The sequence below is a fragment of the Cornus florida genome, unplaced genomic scaffold (assembly GCF_030987335.1).
Source record: "Cornus florida cultivar Cherokee Brave unplaced genomic scaffold, ASM3098733v1 CherokeeBrave_3.0.0_Hap2_Chr03, whole genome shotgun sequence".
NCBI lineage: Eukaryota > Viridiplantae > Streptophyta > Magnoliopsida > Cornales > Cornaceae > Cornus > Cornus florida.
The window spans coordinates 16,424,374-16,441,437 of NW_026775573.1; the positions used below are offsets into that span (position 1 = coordinate 16,424,374).

Below are 17,064 nucleotides of genomic sequence, written 5' to 3' on the forward strand. Positions count from 1 at the left end.
ATATATTTTAAAATTGTTTCATTATATTCTATAATTGTTTCACCAAATTAGCACAATACCTTCACATGGTATAAAAGTAAGAAAGTTTGTCCCTGAAGTTTCAAAAGTGAACAATTTGCTCCCTTTCATTTGACCTGGAGCCACCATTTTTTTTTTTTTTTTTTTTCTTCATATTGTGATGCACACTATTGATACTTTTTTATTTATCCCGGAAATACCATTCAATATGGCGGTTATACCCCATCTTTCTAGAAAAAAGGCTTTTGCATTCCTTTGTTCCAATTAAACCTATTTTTTTGTTCTCTCATTTCCATTTGCATCTGCTCCGTCTGCTCTCCCTCCAAGGTTAGTTCATTTAAGAATATATATATATATATAAGTGAAATAAATACACGTGAACATATATATATATATATATATATATGTTTATTTCACTTCTGTCTTTTCTAGCTACCAGAAGAGTTTTGGAAACTAAATTGAGGATAAGTAGTTAAAGCCTCTCTTACATATGATTTGAAATTTGGGATTATAAATCCCTATTTAGCCTCACAGCCTTTCTCATTCCTCATCTTAAAATAACTTTTAAGGATTTCATTTGCTCGAAACTTCATGAAGTTGCTAGTTAGTTTTGTGTTCTGAATGATTTTTCGTATTTTCATTCTCTATTAAATCAAGCTATGAATACAAATGAGGAAACGTTACAAATAAATAAAAATACAGATGAGGAAAAAGTTAATGAACATGTATTCTTCAATTCTATAGAAGTAGGAAACCCATTCGGCTCGAGTTCACATAACCAGATAGAGGCTCATACGAGGAGTTACAACACTTGAGTCAATTTAGGGCTATTTAATACCTCAATTTATTATAGAAGTCATATAAGATATTTTGACTTTTATTTATTTATTATAGGGTAGTGTGGTAAATAATTGTAGGTAAAATGCAAAGGTAAATTGCTCACTTTCGAAATTATAGTGAACTTGCTCACTTTTATATTCCATATGATATTATACTCACTTGGTGAAACTTCAAGGAGATTTTTTACACTTTTACCTAAATTGTTTCATTATGTTGTATACATGTCGTTTTTTTAATTTACCTCATCCCTTGAACCTAGATTAAACCCCAAATAATGATTAGTTCTAAAACTTCCTACTAATTCAATGTTATTATGCGAGAAATCTTATCACCTATTAAAGTGTTAAGCCAAGTTGACAGTCCATTATTGACGGTGATAACAATGTTATGAAGGTTACTTTTTATGTTTTAAAACTATATTAATGTTCGTATAGTATATGATAAACATCCCAAAAAGTTAGTGTAATTAGTTTAAAATAAAAATATTTTTGTTGGAGAGAACGAAGTCTATTTAAACAAAACTATTAGTTTTAGAGAATATAAAAAGGAGTCTGACAATTGAGCAAATCCAAAAAAATAATTGTGATTAAAAATTGTTGTTCATTCGATAAATTTAAAAGAATTATTGTCAGTGAATGTTATGCACAATGATCATTTCGAATTTGTCCTCTTTAGAAAGGAAATAAAGTTTACAATATAAATATTAGGTCAAAAGGCATGTCTCATTTAAAAAAAAAATTAGAAAAAAAGTTTCAATTTATAAATAGAAGCCAATTTTTATACTAAAATATAATTATATTTTGAAAAGAAATTTAAATTGTAGTTGATTGACTAGAGAAATAAAAATTGAGATGGTTAGGAACACAGAACATTAAAAAACGCAAAAATAAAACTTTAAATTCTACTCATTTATACAAATTCAAATAAAAGGAGAGTAATTATATAATAAAGAAGAGAAATCTGGATATTATTAGATAAATCCTTTCTCACATGAGGCCTTGGTTTGGTTTCTATATGGCCCAATGATGAGGTTTTTGAGTAGACCCAACCGATTTAAAGCCCAGCTCAAAAAGTCCAGATCCGTCACACAAACGCTCCGAAAACAGAAATAGCCGTTACAGCCAGCTACAGCGATCGAACGGCTCTCGTCGATTTCCAGTTCAAAATAACTTGAAATCGAATGAAAACGCTTTTTTTGACCGTTTAGGGATACATCACTCTGCACTCTCTCTCTTTCTCTCTCTATCTCTCTCTTCCATTTTACATTAGCTTTGAAGTTCTCCCATATTCTTCAACTTTCTCTCTCTCTCTCTCTCTCTAGATTTTACATTATAGCTCTGAAGATCTTGACTGATTTCCGAGGCAAAGAAAGAGTGGTCATGGAGGGTATACAATCTCTTTTCACTTATTATTTGAAATATATATGTGTATATATATACGTGTATAATATGTATGTATATTCCATAAATACATCAAATTTCTGTTTGTATATATGTATATGGTGTAGAATCTCATTGCGCGTTGTTTTCTTTCAGATCAAACCCTAGAAACCCTTTCACACAATAGCGAACAAATTATCTCCGGTCACAACACCGATCCATCTTTAACTTGTGAAACAGGTTCTTTCGCTCTCTAATTTACTTTTTATTTGTTTATGTTTTTGTATACTGAATTGATTATTCATATGAAGTTTCTTGATTTTACTCTTCAGATCAAACCCTAGAAACTGCAACATGTGGCACAGGTTCGTGCTTTCTTTGATTTCAATTCTTTTAGGTTAAAGAAATTTTTGATTTGAGATTTCTCTTTCCGGCCCTAAAAATTTAAGTTCCGTTATTTCTTTTATATTGGGCTGTTTGATTTCCAAGAATATTGTGTAAAATGAATAGAGTGTAAAGCAATATTTTTTTTCTTATTTTGGTTTCTATAGTTCACTAGTTTCAAATCAGGCTAAATTGAGTGAGACGTTTGTCTTCTTCTAATCCAAAAAAATTTCAATATGGTTTTCAAAGCAAAAATGTTCTTTTCTTGTCCAACAAATGTTCAGCAGCATTAGAATTTTATTGTTTCTCTTGCTTTTTGCGTTGTGTATATTGATTTGGGGATATGGGTATTGCTTCAGAACCAGTAGAAGTGAATAGTGATTTGATGGATGAGAGTAATGTTTCAAATGGAACCCAAGAAACGTGTTCAGATGGAGAGCAGACGCTACCAATTCTGCAGAAAGTCAAAGACTTGAGCAAAAGAGTTCAGGTTTTTTTTTCTTCTTCAAGTTACACTTTAATAATTTTATAACAAAATAATTTGTTCTCACTTTGCTCATAATTGTCTCTAAAACTTCAAATTTTTTTTTTTTTTTTTGTTTTTCAGTTTTTAAAGAAGGAGCACGCATCTCTATGCATTGAAGTGAAAGACTTAACTGCTGATTCTTTTCCTGGATTTGAAATTTTAAATGCTCTTCAGGGTCTAAGTATGTTTCCTTTGCAAATAACTGACTTGTATTTCCCTTCTTTGTCTGTGGGGCTAAATCAGTGTGTTGCTTGCTCTGTTGGGTGTTATTATTAGGTGCTGAACATGAGCTTTTGAAAAAGAAATACGATGAAGAGTGTAAACTTTTGAAGAAGAAGTACCTTGAAGAGTCATTTGAACGTAAACGGCTATACAATGAAGTGATTGAGCTTAAAGGCAACATCAGGGTCTTCTGCAGATGTAGACCATTAAACCAAGGTGAAATCGCAAATGGGACCACCTCCATTGTTGATTTTGACTCATCTCAAGAAAATGAGTTACAGGTCATTGGCTCTGATTCTTCCAGAAAGCACTTCAAGTTTGATCATGTATTTAGGCCCGAGGACAACCAAGGTTAACTCAAGACCCACATTTGATTTTCTTTTCGTCTACGAAGAATTTATCCAATGGAACTTCTTCTGTTTACGTTTTTTATCCTCTCTTAAATTTGCAGAGACTGTTTTTGCACAAACTTCTCCTGTTGTGACCTCGGTGTTGGATGGATACAATGTCTGTATATTTGCTTATGGGCAAACTGGAACTGGGAAAACATTTACAATGGAAGGAACATACGAAAATAGGGGAGTTAACTACCGTACTTTGGAGGCATTGTTCGGGATTTCCATTGAAAGGAGCAGTATAACGAAGTATGAACTTTTTGTAAGCATGTTGGAGGTTTACAATGAGAAGATAAGGGACCTCCTGGCAGAGAACTCCAACCAACCAGCTAAAAAGTAAGCTATTTTCAGTTTCGGCTTTCTTGACTCAGCTTTGCCATTTCATGCCCTCTATTTAGATTAGAAAACAATGCAAAGCTAGTAAAATAAATGGATAATACAATCTTGGCTTTGGAGGATTCAATGATTTGTTGCATCATTCAGTATCTAAAATTCAGATATATATAAAATTTAAGGCCATGACTTCCAGCAACAATGTAAGTGGCCCAACAGGTGTGTGAGTTCCAACTAAGAAAAAAAAAAAAGGTGCCGCGTTGACTTACAATTTAGGGAAAACTTATTATGATACACAACATTTTTTTATTTTCGCTCTGAAAAAGGCTCATAATCGTTTGTGGTGAGTGATAAGGAATTAAGTCCCATTTGGTTTATTATAACAGTTTTCTACTCTTGGGGTACAAGGTTCCATTTGCTTGAGTCAACTTTATATTTGGACTGGTAAATGTAAACTTACACTGACTAATCTATTGCTACTCTTAAAATGACTCACTATTGGCTTGCTACTATTGTTATCACAGATTTAACATGCACACTAGAGATAAACAAGTACATTTCATGTTTAGCTCCCGCCCTTCCTCTGAAACAACAAAATGAGATAGGCTTTTATGGATGATTCAGAATATTCTTAAAATGCTATTTAACGCTTAAAATATTTTACAAATAGAAATGTATTTAAGTACTGATTTATCTTTAGCTATACTTGTATCAATCAAGTCACTCTTTTGATGGAGACCATGTATTTATTTATTTATTATTTTTTTTTTTTGTGGTCGAAGGTTGGACATAAAGCAATCAGCAGAAGGAACCCAGGAAGTTCCAGGACTTGTTGAAGCTCGTGTTTATGGTACAGATGAAGTGTGGGAACTGCTCAAGACCGGAAGTCAGGCCAGATCTGTTGGATCTACCAATGCTAATGAGCTTAGCAGCCGTTCTCACTGGTAATTGTAACTTTATATATTTTAGACAATGAGTGATGATCTGTCATGAACATATTTTTTGTTATTAGAAGATATGATCATATGATGCAACCAAAGTGTATCTTCAATTTGTGATAATGACCTGAAAGTCCTTTTCACTGTAGCTTGTTGAGAGTAACTGTAAAAGGAGAAAACTTAGTAAATGGGCAGAGGACAAAGAGCCACCTTTGGCTGGTGGACTTGGCTGGAAGTGAGCGTGTGGGTAAAATTGAAGTTGAAGGTGAAAGGCTGAAGGAGTCTCAGTTTATAAATAAATCCCTGTCAGCACTTGGGGATGTAATCTCTGCTCTTGCATCCAAGACAACCCACGTTCCGTACAGGTATCTCTCTCTCTCTCTCTCTCTCTGCGTGCGCACGCTTTTATCTTTTGCTGATCTACCTTCTATGTAATATCTTCTTATCGTCTCTCTGTTCTTTTTTCCAAACCAGGAACTCAAAACTCACTCATATGCTACAGAGCTCTTTAGGTGAGCTTCTTTCTAGTAGTTATTTTTGTTAAAATGGATATTCTATGGTTTGCGTCATCTTCAAATCTTGAAGTGCCACTTAATGATGCCACCACCATGATAGAAGACATATAGCAGTCATCATGATGAATGATTATTAGCTACAGCCTACGGGAAATGCCGCTTCATAGATCCAAAATTTAATGTTTTATTTTTTCAACAAATATACAGTTTTTTCTGCATACTGTTTTTAACAAGCAATACTTGTTGAAATTTGAATTGCAGGAGGAGATTGCAAGACGCTGATGTTTGTCCAGATAAGCCCTAGTGCATCAGACTTGGGAGAAACCCTTTGTTCACTAAATTTTGCAAGCCGTGTACGAGGGATTGAGCATGGTGCCGCACGCAAACAGGCAGACCTCACAGAGCTGTTTAAGTACAGACAACTGGTATGCAGCAGCAATATCAATATTTCCTGGAATTTCTTTGTGGTTGATAACTGCTGCAATTCATAATTTTTATACATTAACAGGCAGAAAAGGCAAAGCATGATGAGAAGGAAACAAAGAAATTGCAGGATAGTTTGCAGTCCTTGCAATTAAGACTCGGTGCCAGAGAACATATCTGCAGAAATCTTCAAGAGAAGGTATTGGTCATATTCACTTGACTTAAGAAGCATGTAATATTTGAAGTTGTTCTACATGGAGTTTCCAATTAGTTTCTACTTAGACAAACGTCTTCTTGACTGAAAATTTCAACAGGTTCGGGATCTTGAGCTCCAATTAGCAGAGGAGAGGAAAACCAGACTAAAACAGGAGAGTAGAGCTTTAGGTACTGCTGCTTCTGCTCATTCTCCGGCCATGGCATCCCTAAAACAATCTCAGAAGACTGTGACAACAGATAGAAGGCCGCCATTGGGTCCTTCAAGACTGAGGCTTCCATTGCGGAGAATCACCAACTTTATGCCCCCGCCAACTCCTCTCCCCCCACCCCACAAACCCAGGACTTCTTCCATTCTCCCAGTTTCAACAGATGACAAAGAAAACATATCAAAAACAATGATGGCAGCAAGCAAGACTAGAACACTTTTGAAACCAAGGCGGGGTTCTATTGCTGTCAGACCACCTCCTCCAACAACAAATCAGGTTCTTCAGCCTAAAAGGCGGGCCTCCATTGCAACCCTACGCTGCGAGCCAAACATGATGACTCCACTCAACAGTTCAAATGCCCGATTGAAGAAAGACCGTGTGATGGGTCGGCAATCATTTGTTTGGGACCCACAAAGGGTGTGGCGTACATCGAGGAGGCACTCCCCATTGCCGGAGCTCAAGGAAGCAGGTGCAGCAGCAGTGGAGGCAACTCCATCTGGGCCGAGAAGCAGCAAGTTTATGGGAAGTCCACCAACGGGGCAGGCAGGTTCTTGGAAGCCTAAGCATCCAACAGTTGTTGCACTACAACGGAAGCAGTTAGTGTGGAGTCCTCTGAAGCTGAGAGGCATGAGAAGTAACAGGAATTCATTGCTGCCTTCTTGATTCCTGACACAGACATGGATCAAGATCTCACACAATCTGTTTCATCCACCACCCTAAAATGTCAAAACCTACTTCTTCTTCTTAGGATATATTGCTGTGTATGCTTCTTGCTTACTATACCAACCATTTGCTACTGAGTTTTTCTTTCTTAGCCTTCATTTTACAGTGTATGATTTTGATTGGCTATTTTAGTAATAAGCATCTCTCTCTCTCTCTCTCTCTCTCTCATGGCTATTGTTTAATTTGTTTCTTGTGTAGTTGTATACTTTTATTGGCATGGCCCTTGATCTTTTTAATGTAGGATTTCTTTGCTTTGCAATGGTAAAGGAGAAGTACTTTTTATCCTGCACTATGATGGAATCCAATAGCCAAAATAATCATTTTGAACTCATTTAATCGTTAAAATTATCGGCTAGATTATTAAATTTGAGTAGCATTGTCCTACATTTTTCTTTTTCTCTGTATCCTTTATTTAAGTTCAATTTTAATAATATTTGCAATAAAGTGCCCTTGTTAGAGGCAACAGCAACAGTATGTCTTTAGGAAATAGGAATAGTTTCACCATGCAATGAGGTCAATTGAAATCCAATACATCAAACTTGTAGATGTAAAACATGATCAAACAGATAAGGTTATAATTGAGGATGTAATATGTGCAATTGCACAAAACAATGAGCCCTCAAAAAATACTTTTTATGTTGAAAAGATAATTTTTAGTCTGTATTGTCATTTTGGGTGGTAAAACCTAATGGTTAAAAAAAAAAAAAAAAAAAAAAAAAGAAGAAGAAGAAAATTGGTTTGGTTTGTAACTAAATATGATTTTGAATTCAACTTGAATATGTCCAATATTATTAATAGTGGCACAACGAAAGACTCATTATTCAAATTTAATTTGTTGTATAATCTTAACACAAATTAAAAAAAAAAAAAATTACACTAGACTCGTTGATTTTATACTTAGACGTGTACAATCTACCTCATTTTTGTAGGGGTTGTCTCCTTTGTGAAAAACATATAATCGTGTCTATTGGATGCATTCATAAAAGTTGTATTTGTGATTGAATTGGTTTGAAAAGATGGTGATATTTAGTTTGTCACTAAAAATAGTTAAAGTCAAATGACCAATCAATTGAAGGTCAAAAAATGTGCAACACTTGATCACTCCCAAAGAAGCAACCTTTTTTCCTTTCTTCTTTACTTTTTCAAAAAAATACCCTCACCTTTTTCCCTCTCTCTCTCTCTATTTTCTCACTCCAATTCCAGTGTGAATGTAACTCTTATCAGAACACCTTAACTTCTCTCACTTCACAACTACACTTTCTCGTCTATAAACCCTAAATTCTCACCCATTTCACGCACACAAATCAAAATGCAAGACATATTCGGATCAGTGCGCCGATCCTTGGTCTTCCGAGTACCCGAAGGCGATGACCATGGCACAGTCGAAACCCTAGTCGACAAGATCAATTCTTGCATCAGAAAATCCAGAGTCTTCTCTAAACCTTCATTGCCGCCGGCCAACAGAGAGAATGCGCCTCAAATCCGGTGGCGAAAAGGTGAATTGATTGGTTGCGGTGCATTTGGCCGTGTCTACATGGGCATGAATCTCGATTCCGGAGAACTTCTCGCCGTCAAACAGGTTGATTTTGGTGGAGTTTCAATTGTGTTTTTTTTTTGTTGTTGCTAATTGTGGGTTTGGAGTTAAATTTTGAGTTGCTTCATGCTCAATTTCCTTTTTCTTTTCTTTTTAGGTTTTGATTGCGACGAACAGTGCTTCGAAGGAGAAAGCACAGGTTAAATTCTAATTCAGAGTGTTAATTATTTAGTATTTTTGTGTTTTTTTCTGCAAAATTGATTCATTATGGTATGGTTTGTTTGATTCGTCTTAACCTTTTATGATAATTCACTGTTTAGTTGCTAGAGATTTTATTATTATTATTTTTTTTTGGGGGGGGAGGATGAATGCAGGCGTTTTATTAGGTTCAGTTCAGTGGGAATGTCTGTGATGAGTAAAATTAATATAATTTTCTTCTATATTTTTGCATTTTCTCTTCAATCAATTGGAGAATTATAGGGTTTACAACTGTTTATTTTTACTTCATTGGATCAAATGAAGATTTAGATCTTTTATGTCTATGTTTTTTTATGGGGGCATTGTATTGAATCAGTTTGCATGATTTGGTACTGGCTCTAAACAGGCCCACATAAAGGAGCTTGAGGAAGAAGTGAAACTCCTTAAAAATCTTTCCCATCCGAACATTGTTGTAAGTGAAATCATTCATTATTTCCAGTGATATACAGTATCTGTAGCTTTCCCAACTGTGTCTATTGTGTTGTTTCCTCAGAGATATTTGGGCACGGTTAGGGAAGAGGAGTCCTTGAATATTCTGTTGGAGTTTGTTCCAGGAGGATCAATCTCATCACTATTAGGAAAATTTGGATCTTTTCCTGAGGCTGTAAGTACAAGTTAATAGCCAAAAGGTGTACTTTTGGAGCTTTCAATGCTAATGTTATTTAAAATATGAACTTATTATTCAGGTCATTAGAACATACACAAAACAATTATTACTGGGATTAGAATATCTTCACAAGAATGGAATTATGCACAGGGATATTAAGGTACTCCTTTTGCTCCTCTGAGTCCTCTCTCCCCTTTGCTTTTTTTTTTTATTTCTTTTAAATTAATTGTATGAACAAGTAATACATATTTTCATGCATATCTAGGGGGCAAACATCCTTGTTGATAACAAAGGATGTATAAAACTTGCAGATTTTGGTGCATCCAAACAGGTCGTTGAGCTGGTACATACACCATCTTCTCTTTGACTTTTTGTTTATTTGTCTGTATGTTTAGCTTTTAAGATTGCTTATCCTTTGAGTAACCTTACTAATCAAGAGGTGTTACAATAGGCTACTGTTTCAGGTGCCAAGTCTATGAAGGGTACACCATATTGGATGGCTCCTGAAGTCATTCTTCAAACTGGCCATAGCTTGTAAGGATAAACAGACTTGTTTTCAGCATTAATGTGATCAAATGCATGTGATATCCTGTGGTGCTTGACTGACAATGTCCTAACCGAGTTACACACCCTTTAAGTAGTTCATAGTTACTAAAAAGCAACATACCCTAGCAATCTGCACTTTGAGATGCATGTTTAGAAACCAGGAACACTAGATTTAGCTATGCGATAAATTTCTTATTTTTTGACAGAAAAATAATCGGGAAGGATCATAACAAAGCAAGAGATCAACATAAGTAGGTATACATAATCAATGTTTCTACATGTTTCATTCCAATAAAATGATTTTTGTGTGACTAGACAGACAACTTGTTCACTTCAATACTAATAATGGTCACCATACATTCTTCTTTTCATTTTTGCATTGTTTAATTACTAAAATGAGAAGGCTGACAAGTTTGAGGATGCAAGTTCGAGTTTCAGAGTAGCCACTTGGGCAAAATAGTGACAAATGTTAGCTTTATATCATCTCCTTACAGCTCTCTCTTGAGAGCACGTTATTAATTTCAATTTCTTGAATTCATTTCCTTTTTAATTTGGTTTTCAAATGAAGTTCTTGGTTTTGCCATAGAAAATTCAAGATATCACAAACTCAGAATAATATCTAAGGGAATCTTGTTATATAGTGGTGTAACAATTATGCTCTCCTGTAACTTTTGTTTGGTATGCTCTTTAGCTTAGCTTTTGCATTCTTGATCGTCCTCCATAGATAGTGAATATCTCTGCTTTTGCAATATTATAATTCACTTACCTTTTGATGAACTTAAATTTCTTGATTATCTATTGAAACAATCTTCTAGCTCTGCTGATATATGGAGTGTTGGATGTACTGTAATTGAGATGGCCACCGGCAAGCCTCCTTGGAGCCAGCAGTACCAAGAGGTAAACACATGCTACGAGTTCTGTTTTAGTCAGTGTTTTCTTTCATTCTGCGTACTGGGGTTTTTATTTAATTTGGACCTAATACAGTCAACTTTAGAAGCTTTTCCCCCTTACATGACATTGTCAACAAATTCTTATTAGGTTGCTGCTCTCTTCCATATTGGAACTACGAAGTCTCATCCGCCAATCCCTGAACATCTCTCCGTGGAGGCAAAGGATTTTCTGCTGAAATGTTTACAGAAGTATCTATATTTACAACTCACTTATTTTTAGTATATTTGATACTAATCCCTTGGATGTGATAAAGAGCATCCCCACTATAAGTAACTTTTTAATTTTGTTATTTTTGTGTTTTAATTTTGATCATTAGAAAAGACTGTCACAGGCTGAGGCTCTCTTGTTCATAATATGACCTTTTTGTTACTTGATTTATACTTCTCTAATTTATTACATTTTGTAATTGCAGGGAGCCAGAGGTGAGGCGACCAGCAAATGAATTGCTAAAGGTGATTCTGATTTGATTAACAAACTGCAGTGTTTTTCAAAGTTATACCATAATCATGAGATGTATCTTTTGTGGTGCGTGGTTTGATTTTTTTTCAATTTACTAATCACATGCAGCATCCTTTTGTTTCTGGGAAATCCATGGAGTCTCCTGTTTTTCAGACTACATCAATCGTAAGTATGGTTGAAATGGGCTTTGTTTTATGTTGTCATGAATACTTTCTGTCAAAAAAAATCAGCACAAGTTAATTTCTACCATCAGGAGAACTTTAAAAGCCCTTCATCAACATATGGAGTGAACCTGGAAAGCTCGTAAGTATCCTATTTGCTGACTTTTTAACTTAGGAGTCTGTTCAGTGCCTAGCTGCCATTAATTTAAAGGGTTGGGATGTGTAGCATTAAATTTTCGCTAATCACTTAACCAGACCTGGGTCGGTGGATATGTGCAACGTGGGAAATCTTAGCTGCTCAGGTGCAAATTCTATGAAATTGTCAGACGATAGACATGTTTGGGGAACAAACTACGCAGATGATGACATGTGTCAGATTGATGACAAGGATGATTTTATGGCGGGTGGAGAAGTAAATATTAGCTCTGTTTTGATGCCTGATGACTTTAATAAGGTATTCAACTGCTCTCATGTCCTAGAATATTATAGGCGTCAAGCATATCGGGTTTTCAGGGACTAATACTTGCATGTATTTCATTTTTCATTTAAACTAGAGTTTCAACCCCATGTGTGAGCCTGCTGATGATTGGAGGTGCAACAATGATGGGAGTGCAGAACCAGGAACAAGAGGCATTAGTACTGACACTGATCAACCAGTTCATAGGTCTGCTGGTAGCCCTGAAATATCTGGTGTGGGGGGGAAAGATTTCTCATTTCACTGTGGGCGATCACTATCTGAGGAGGATGATGAACTTACTGAGTCTAGAATTAGAGCCTTTCTGGATGAGAAGGTATTTTCTTTTGTGTTTAAATAGAGTAGATAAATTGCCATCATAAAGCCTTGGCTTCCAGTTTTGGGTTTCACTGGAATGTTAGGGCATTTAACTCTTTCCTTGTCACTACGTCAGGCTCTAGAACTTAAGAAACTACAAACACCTTTGTATGAAGAGTTCTACAACAGCAGTTTGAATGCAGCTAGCTCCCCGAATTTCGCTGAGACCATGCACGATGACAGTTCTCCGAAATATTTGAAATTACCTCCTAAAAGCAGATCACCCAGTCATGGTCCAACTGGTACCCCATCTCCAACAGTTGATGCTGCTAGTACTGCAAGCCCTGGAAGTGGTAGCAGGCACGTACTAAATGTTGGTAGCACAAGTAATCAAAGTTTACAGGACAGTCCATCACATCAGCATAAAAAAGAGCTTGCAGTTGATGTTCAGCCAGAGCCTGGTAGCCCAAGGTTAGTCCACAAGCGAGTTATTTCTCTAGATGACCATCTATTAGTCGTTGAGTGATCTGAAATAGATACTCTACCTTCCACAGTGTGAGCTTTTCTGAAAGACAACGAAAATGGAAAGAGGAGCTTGATCAAGAGCTTGAGAGAAAGCGAGGTAGGTATTCTTACTCTTGTAAATTTTGATTGCCAACAAGACTGTTTGCTGGACTGGGGTGAATCTTTTTTAAAATGTTTATCACCGATCTTTTAAGTTTTGAGTACTTGAAATTTTATATTTAAGTTGCCAAATCTCTTAAATTAGTCAAACAGCGTTAGACTTGGGATGAATTTCCATATTGGTGGTCCTCAGTATCACCTGATTTGTTCTCTTAGAACTGTGGAATACTGGTTGTGAGACAAAAACATTATGAGCCGCGTTTAGAAATGTCGTAGTGCACTGTGCACGAGTAATTAGAGTCTACAGTTCTATGATTGTCTATGAGAAGTTGGGAACTGATTTCCCTTTTTTCTGTTTTAAATACAAGAATATCATGAAACTGTCCTGAGACTGAGAGTGTAAAAGCTAATTGTTGGGTCTGTTCTAATGAGTTGACATTGGTTGAGGACATCTTGCAGACTTAGTTATATTTATATATCTTTTATTGTAAGTTGATTGTACCGCTTAATGAACCTTTTGCATTTGAGGTTCAATGGTGCACAGTTATGTTTTGCTAAAACAAAAATGGACCCAAGGATTTGGATTTTCTATGTTTTAGAAGGAAAAAAATAAAAAATAAAAAATAAAAATAAAAAAAATTGCTGTTTAGTTCCTTTGTATATATTTATTAATTAATTCAAAATTTTAATGTTATACACTTATCCAAAAGTTATTCATTTGTGGATGTGTTTGTGTGTGTGCATATATTGAATTTTTTAGAAGAAATAAGAACATGGACCTTGTGTAGCACGGACACCAATATGACACAGGAATGTCAAACAACAAATATGGAATGTCAAACAACAAATTCTAAAAGATAGAATATGGAAATTTATAAGCATATAAAATCACGTAAATAGGAAAAATATATGTGGACAAAATGGTGTAACATAAGCAAATTCTAAGCAAGGAGTTACTTTATATTGATCCTGATTGCTGGTGTGATTGTTTACATAAATCCTCTAGAAACCATTTGAGCAAAGGATGAACTCTTGGTCTCACATACAGATTTTTTTTTTTCTTCCACTTGTCTCCGCATTTCATCTCCATGTGTGGGTGGTATTTTGCAAGATATAAAATTTGAAAATGAGTATCTGTCTTATCCATAGAGACACATTTCGTAGAATATACCATAATTATGATTTGGAGCTATTTATGGATGGCCATGTCATCATCTCCTACTGACTCAAAATTTGGCAAGTATTACAAGCATAGGAAAAGTATGTGATAATAAGGTTGCTTTTATAAACTTGGGTCGGACAAAAAGAGATTGAAGAGTGGAAGACCAAGACCAAAGGGGAGGTGAGGGGTTCGAGCCCCATAGTGGGCAATTTGTGAAATGTGTGCGTGAGAAATTAACTAATCAAAGAAGATTTTTTTTTTTTTTTTTTTTTTTTTTTTTTTTCTGGAAGGCTAAGATGTTATATGGGAAGTAATTTGATTGTCCTTTGTACATATTTGTATATTTGTATTTATGTGTGGGTATATATGTATATGCGTAGGCAAATGTAAACTCGTAATTTTGGTGCCTCCTCTCCTCCCACTCGCTCTCATTTAACAAAATAATGACTGATTAACTTTTTTTTTTTTTGTTAAATACTGTCAAACGAACCTTTTTTTATTTTTTTTGCCTACAGTTGTACTTTTTTCTATTATCAAAGGAGACCATTTTGTCATGTTCCAACATTTGTCTGTTTCGTCATGCAGGAGTTTCCAATAATTGTCATCGAAGTGTTGATTTCTTTCTTCTTTTTTTCAAATTATGCACATGTCAAAGGCATGTCTATGAGGTGCTGATGTTGACACGTCCAACTTGCACATTGATCCTTGCAAGTTCCATCAGAAGTCCTGTACCTTTAGCATCTAAGCTGGTCTCATGCTTATCTTCAAGGTCATCCTTTTGTTAATTGATAGTACTTCCATTAGGGCTGCCACATTTTTTCTTATCACTTGATAACTTCCTTGGTCCTCCAAAGATCATCAACCATGCGTCTTCAACCCTATCCCCTTTGTGGCTTAAGCATGCACCTAACTCACTAGTATACAGATGAAGAATATAATGCTATATGTTAATGGGCTAAAAGAAATTTTATCCAAACATGGACAAGGCTACTGCTTGACTCCACCTTGGTTCATGTCAGGATGCTTTGTCAATCTGTTTCTTCCTTATATTTGTGTTTGCACTAATTTGATGAGTAGTGGGCTCATTTGGCCTTGGTTCACATTAGAATGCTCCAATGTCAATCTATTATTATTATTATTTTTTTTTTATTTATTTTTTTTTTTCTAATCGCCCTTAGTTTTAAAGCTAGTGCTTGAGCTTGCAAGTTGCAACTTTAGCTTGTCATAGAACTCAAAGTTCACATCTCACTCTCAGCAGTGTTACCGGGTATTTTCCATTTGTTAAACCATTGCTTCTCACAGAGAATGGACAAACAAATATCAGGATCTGTAGTTTGTACAATTTTCTCAGATTTAAATTTGCTTCTATGATTCTAAAATGATGTGTCATAGTGTTTGTTCTTTGTATCCTTTTGATGCTTTGTGATGGAAAAGGATTGTTCTGAATATTCAACCACCATTAACCCTGTCAATGGAGCAACATACCTTGTCGCTGAGTACTTGGGCTTCATATTGTCAAACCTCTGATGCTTTTTCAGTTTTTTGAAGGCCACATACTCTTCTTTCAAGTTGCTTTAAGCTAATTCTTTACTTTAAGCTCTCACTTTTTAGTTTTCATATCATGACACACATTTACAGCTCTACCTCCTCTGTGTGTGTGTGTGCGCAATCACACACGCATTGTTACAATGTTACACTATTCCTATTTTATTGTAGTATGCAAGGAGTTTTGTTTTTTATATTATCATAAATTGTGCGTGTCCTGTCACCCAAAATGAACGGTTTTCCGTGTCTTTCAATCACATGATTGTAAAACCATGGTTGCAGAGATGATGCGCCAAGCGGGTGTAGGAGGGAAGACTTCGTCACCAAAAGATCGAGCTTTGAATCGACAAAGAGAGAGATCAAGGTTCGCATCTCCAGGAAAATAATTATATGTATTATGCATATCCTGTCTGCCTTTTTGGAAAAGATTGTGCATTCCAATCAGAAATCTATCAAATGCTGCTGCAGTCTTGGTGAAAATGTTATGACATAGGGCGTGGCCAGCGTACAAGCTTTGCATGAAAATAACTGCTACGAAATCTGTCACGCATCCGGTTCATTTTATCATATGATTTGTCCATGTATATTCTTTTAAAGGCCAAGTCAGTATATGTTACATTGTATCAAAGAACCATTGTTAAAAGTATATGCCTCTGAAATTTTTTCTTTTTGAGGTTGCGGAGGGGTGGAGGAGGGCATTTATGTTTTCCAGTTGGTGTGTTCTATATACTACAATTTTGTAATTCTTAATGTAGAATAATCAGGATTGATATGGCACATGACAGCCTCAGAAATCCTGTCCCACTTTCTTTTTCAGCAACTTATTCACTTCATTGTTTTTGTGCTTGAATTCTGTTGATTTCTTTAATGCTTAAGAATTTCACAAGAGTATTTTTGCGCTTGATTGCAGAATTTCATAATTCTTCATGAATCCTGTCCCACCTTCTTTTCTTCACTTCCATTGCTAGTTGGCTATGAGCCTATAGTGTAATGGGTGGGAGTTTGTTCATTTGCCTAAAAGCTCAAGTTGTTGGGTAATATACCCACTTCAATCCCTATCCAAATCTGATGTGGGACAAGTCTCACTTGCAACATTCTTTCTCACCCGAACCCGCTCAACGCTCTCGTTGCGGCCGGGCCACCTTGCATACCTGGACGCCTTCCGGGTCGGGCACTAGGTGTGATGCCGGATTAAGGACTAAGTCTGGCTCTGATACCAATTATAACGGGTGGGCGATTACCTAAAAGCTCAAGTTGTTGGGTAGTGCTACATATCCATCCATTTATACACACTTCGAACCCTATCCAAATCCCATGTGGGACAAAT

At 35.7% G+C, this 17,064-nt stretch overlaps 2 protein-coding genes across 2 annotated transcripts; both read left to right on the forward strand.

Annotated features, from left to right (window-relative positions):
• Window positions 1-2,054: 2,054 nt before the first annotated feature.
• On the forward strand, window positions 2,055-7,281 carry LOC132299694 (kinesin-like protein KIN-14S). The gene is made up of 13 exons (XM_059796462.1): window positions 2,055-2,244; window positions 2,394-2,477; window positions 2,570-2,602; window positions 2,981-3,111; window positions 3,229-3,328; window positions 3,424-3,720; window positions 3,821-4,100; window positions 4,880-5,041; window positions 5,185-5,400; window positions 5,510-5,547; window positions 5,812-5,975; window positions 6,059-6,172; window positions 6,288-7,281. The coding sequence occupies exons 1-13, from the start codon at window positions 2,238-2,240 to the stop codon at window positions 7,056-7,058; spliced, it is 2,397 nt and encodes a 798-aa protein (XP_059652445.1). The 5' UTR covers window positions 2,055-2,237; the 3' UTR covers window positions 7,059-7,281.
• A 919-nt stretch (window positions 7,282-8,200) lies between these two features.
• Window positions 8,201-16,587, forward strand: LOC132299695 (mitogen-activated protein kinase kinase kinase NPK1). Its single transcript, XM_059796463.1, has 17 exons — window positions 8,201-8,697; window positions 8,810-8,851; window positions 9,257-9,322; window positions 9,404-9,514; window positions 9,597-9,677; window positions 9,783-9,860; window positions 9,969-10,051; window positions 10,879-10,960; window positions 11,102-11,202; window positions 11,427-11,466; window positions 11,582-11,638; window positions 11,727-11,776; window positions 11,890-12,088; window positions 12,189-12,425; window positions 12,543-12,877; window positions 12,961-13,028; window positions 16,020-16,587. The coding sequence occupies exons 1-17, from the start codon at window positions 8,428-8,430 to the stop codon at window positions 16,121-16,123; spliced, it is 2,004 nt and encodes a 667-aa protein (XP_059652446.1). The 5' UTR covers window positions 8,201-8,427; the 3' UTR covers window positions 16,124-16,587.
• The last annotated feature ends 477 nt before the right edge of the window (window positions 16,588-17,064 follow it).

What these genes read in the sequence shown, in the direction of transcription:
- LOC132299694 (XM_059796462.1), top strand. An exon ending in ACAACCCACGTTCCGTACAG is followed by an intron (nt 5,401 to 5,509) that starts GTATCTCTCTCT and finishes TTTCCAAACCAG; the next exon opens with GAACTCAAAACTCACTCATA. An exon ending in TGTTTAAGTACAGACAACTG is followed by an intron (nt 5,976 to 6,058) that starts GTATGCAGCAGC and finishes ATACATTAACAG; the next exon opens with GCAGAAAAGGCAAAGCATGA.
- LOC132299695 (XM_059796463.1), top strand. Translation starts at nt 8,428, where the DNA reads ATGCAAGACATATTCGGATCAGTGCGCCGATCCTTGGTCTTCCGAGTA. An exon ending in CTGCTGAAATGTTTACAGAA is followed by an intron (nt 11,203 to 11,426) that starts GTATCTATATTT and finishes TTGTAATTGCAG; the next exon opens with GGAGCCAGAGGTGAGGCGAC. An exon ending in CAGCAAATGAATTGCTAAAG is followed by an intron (nt 11,467 to 11,581) that starts GTGATTCTGATT and finishes AATCACATGCAG; the next exon opens with CATCCTTTTGTTTCTGGGAA.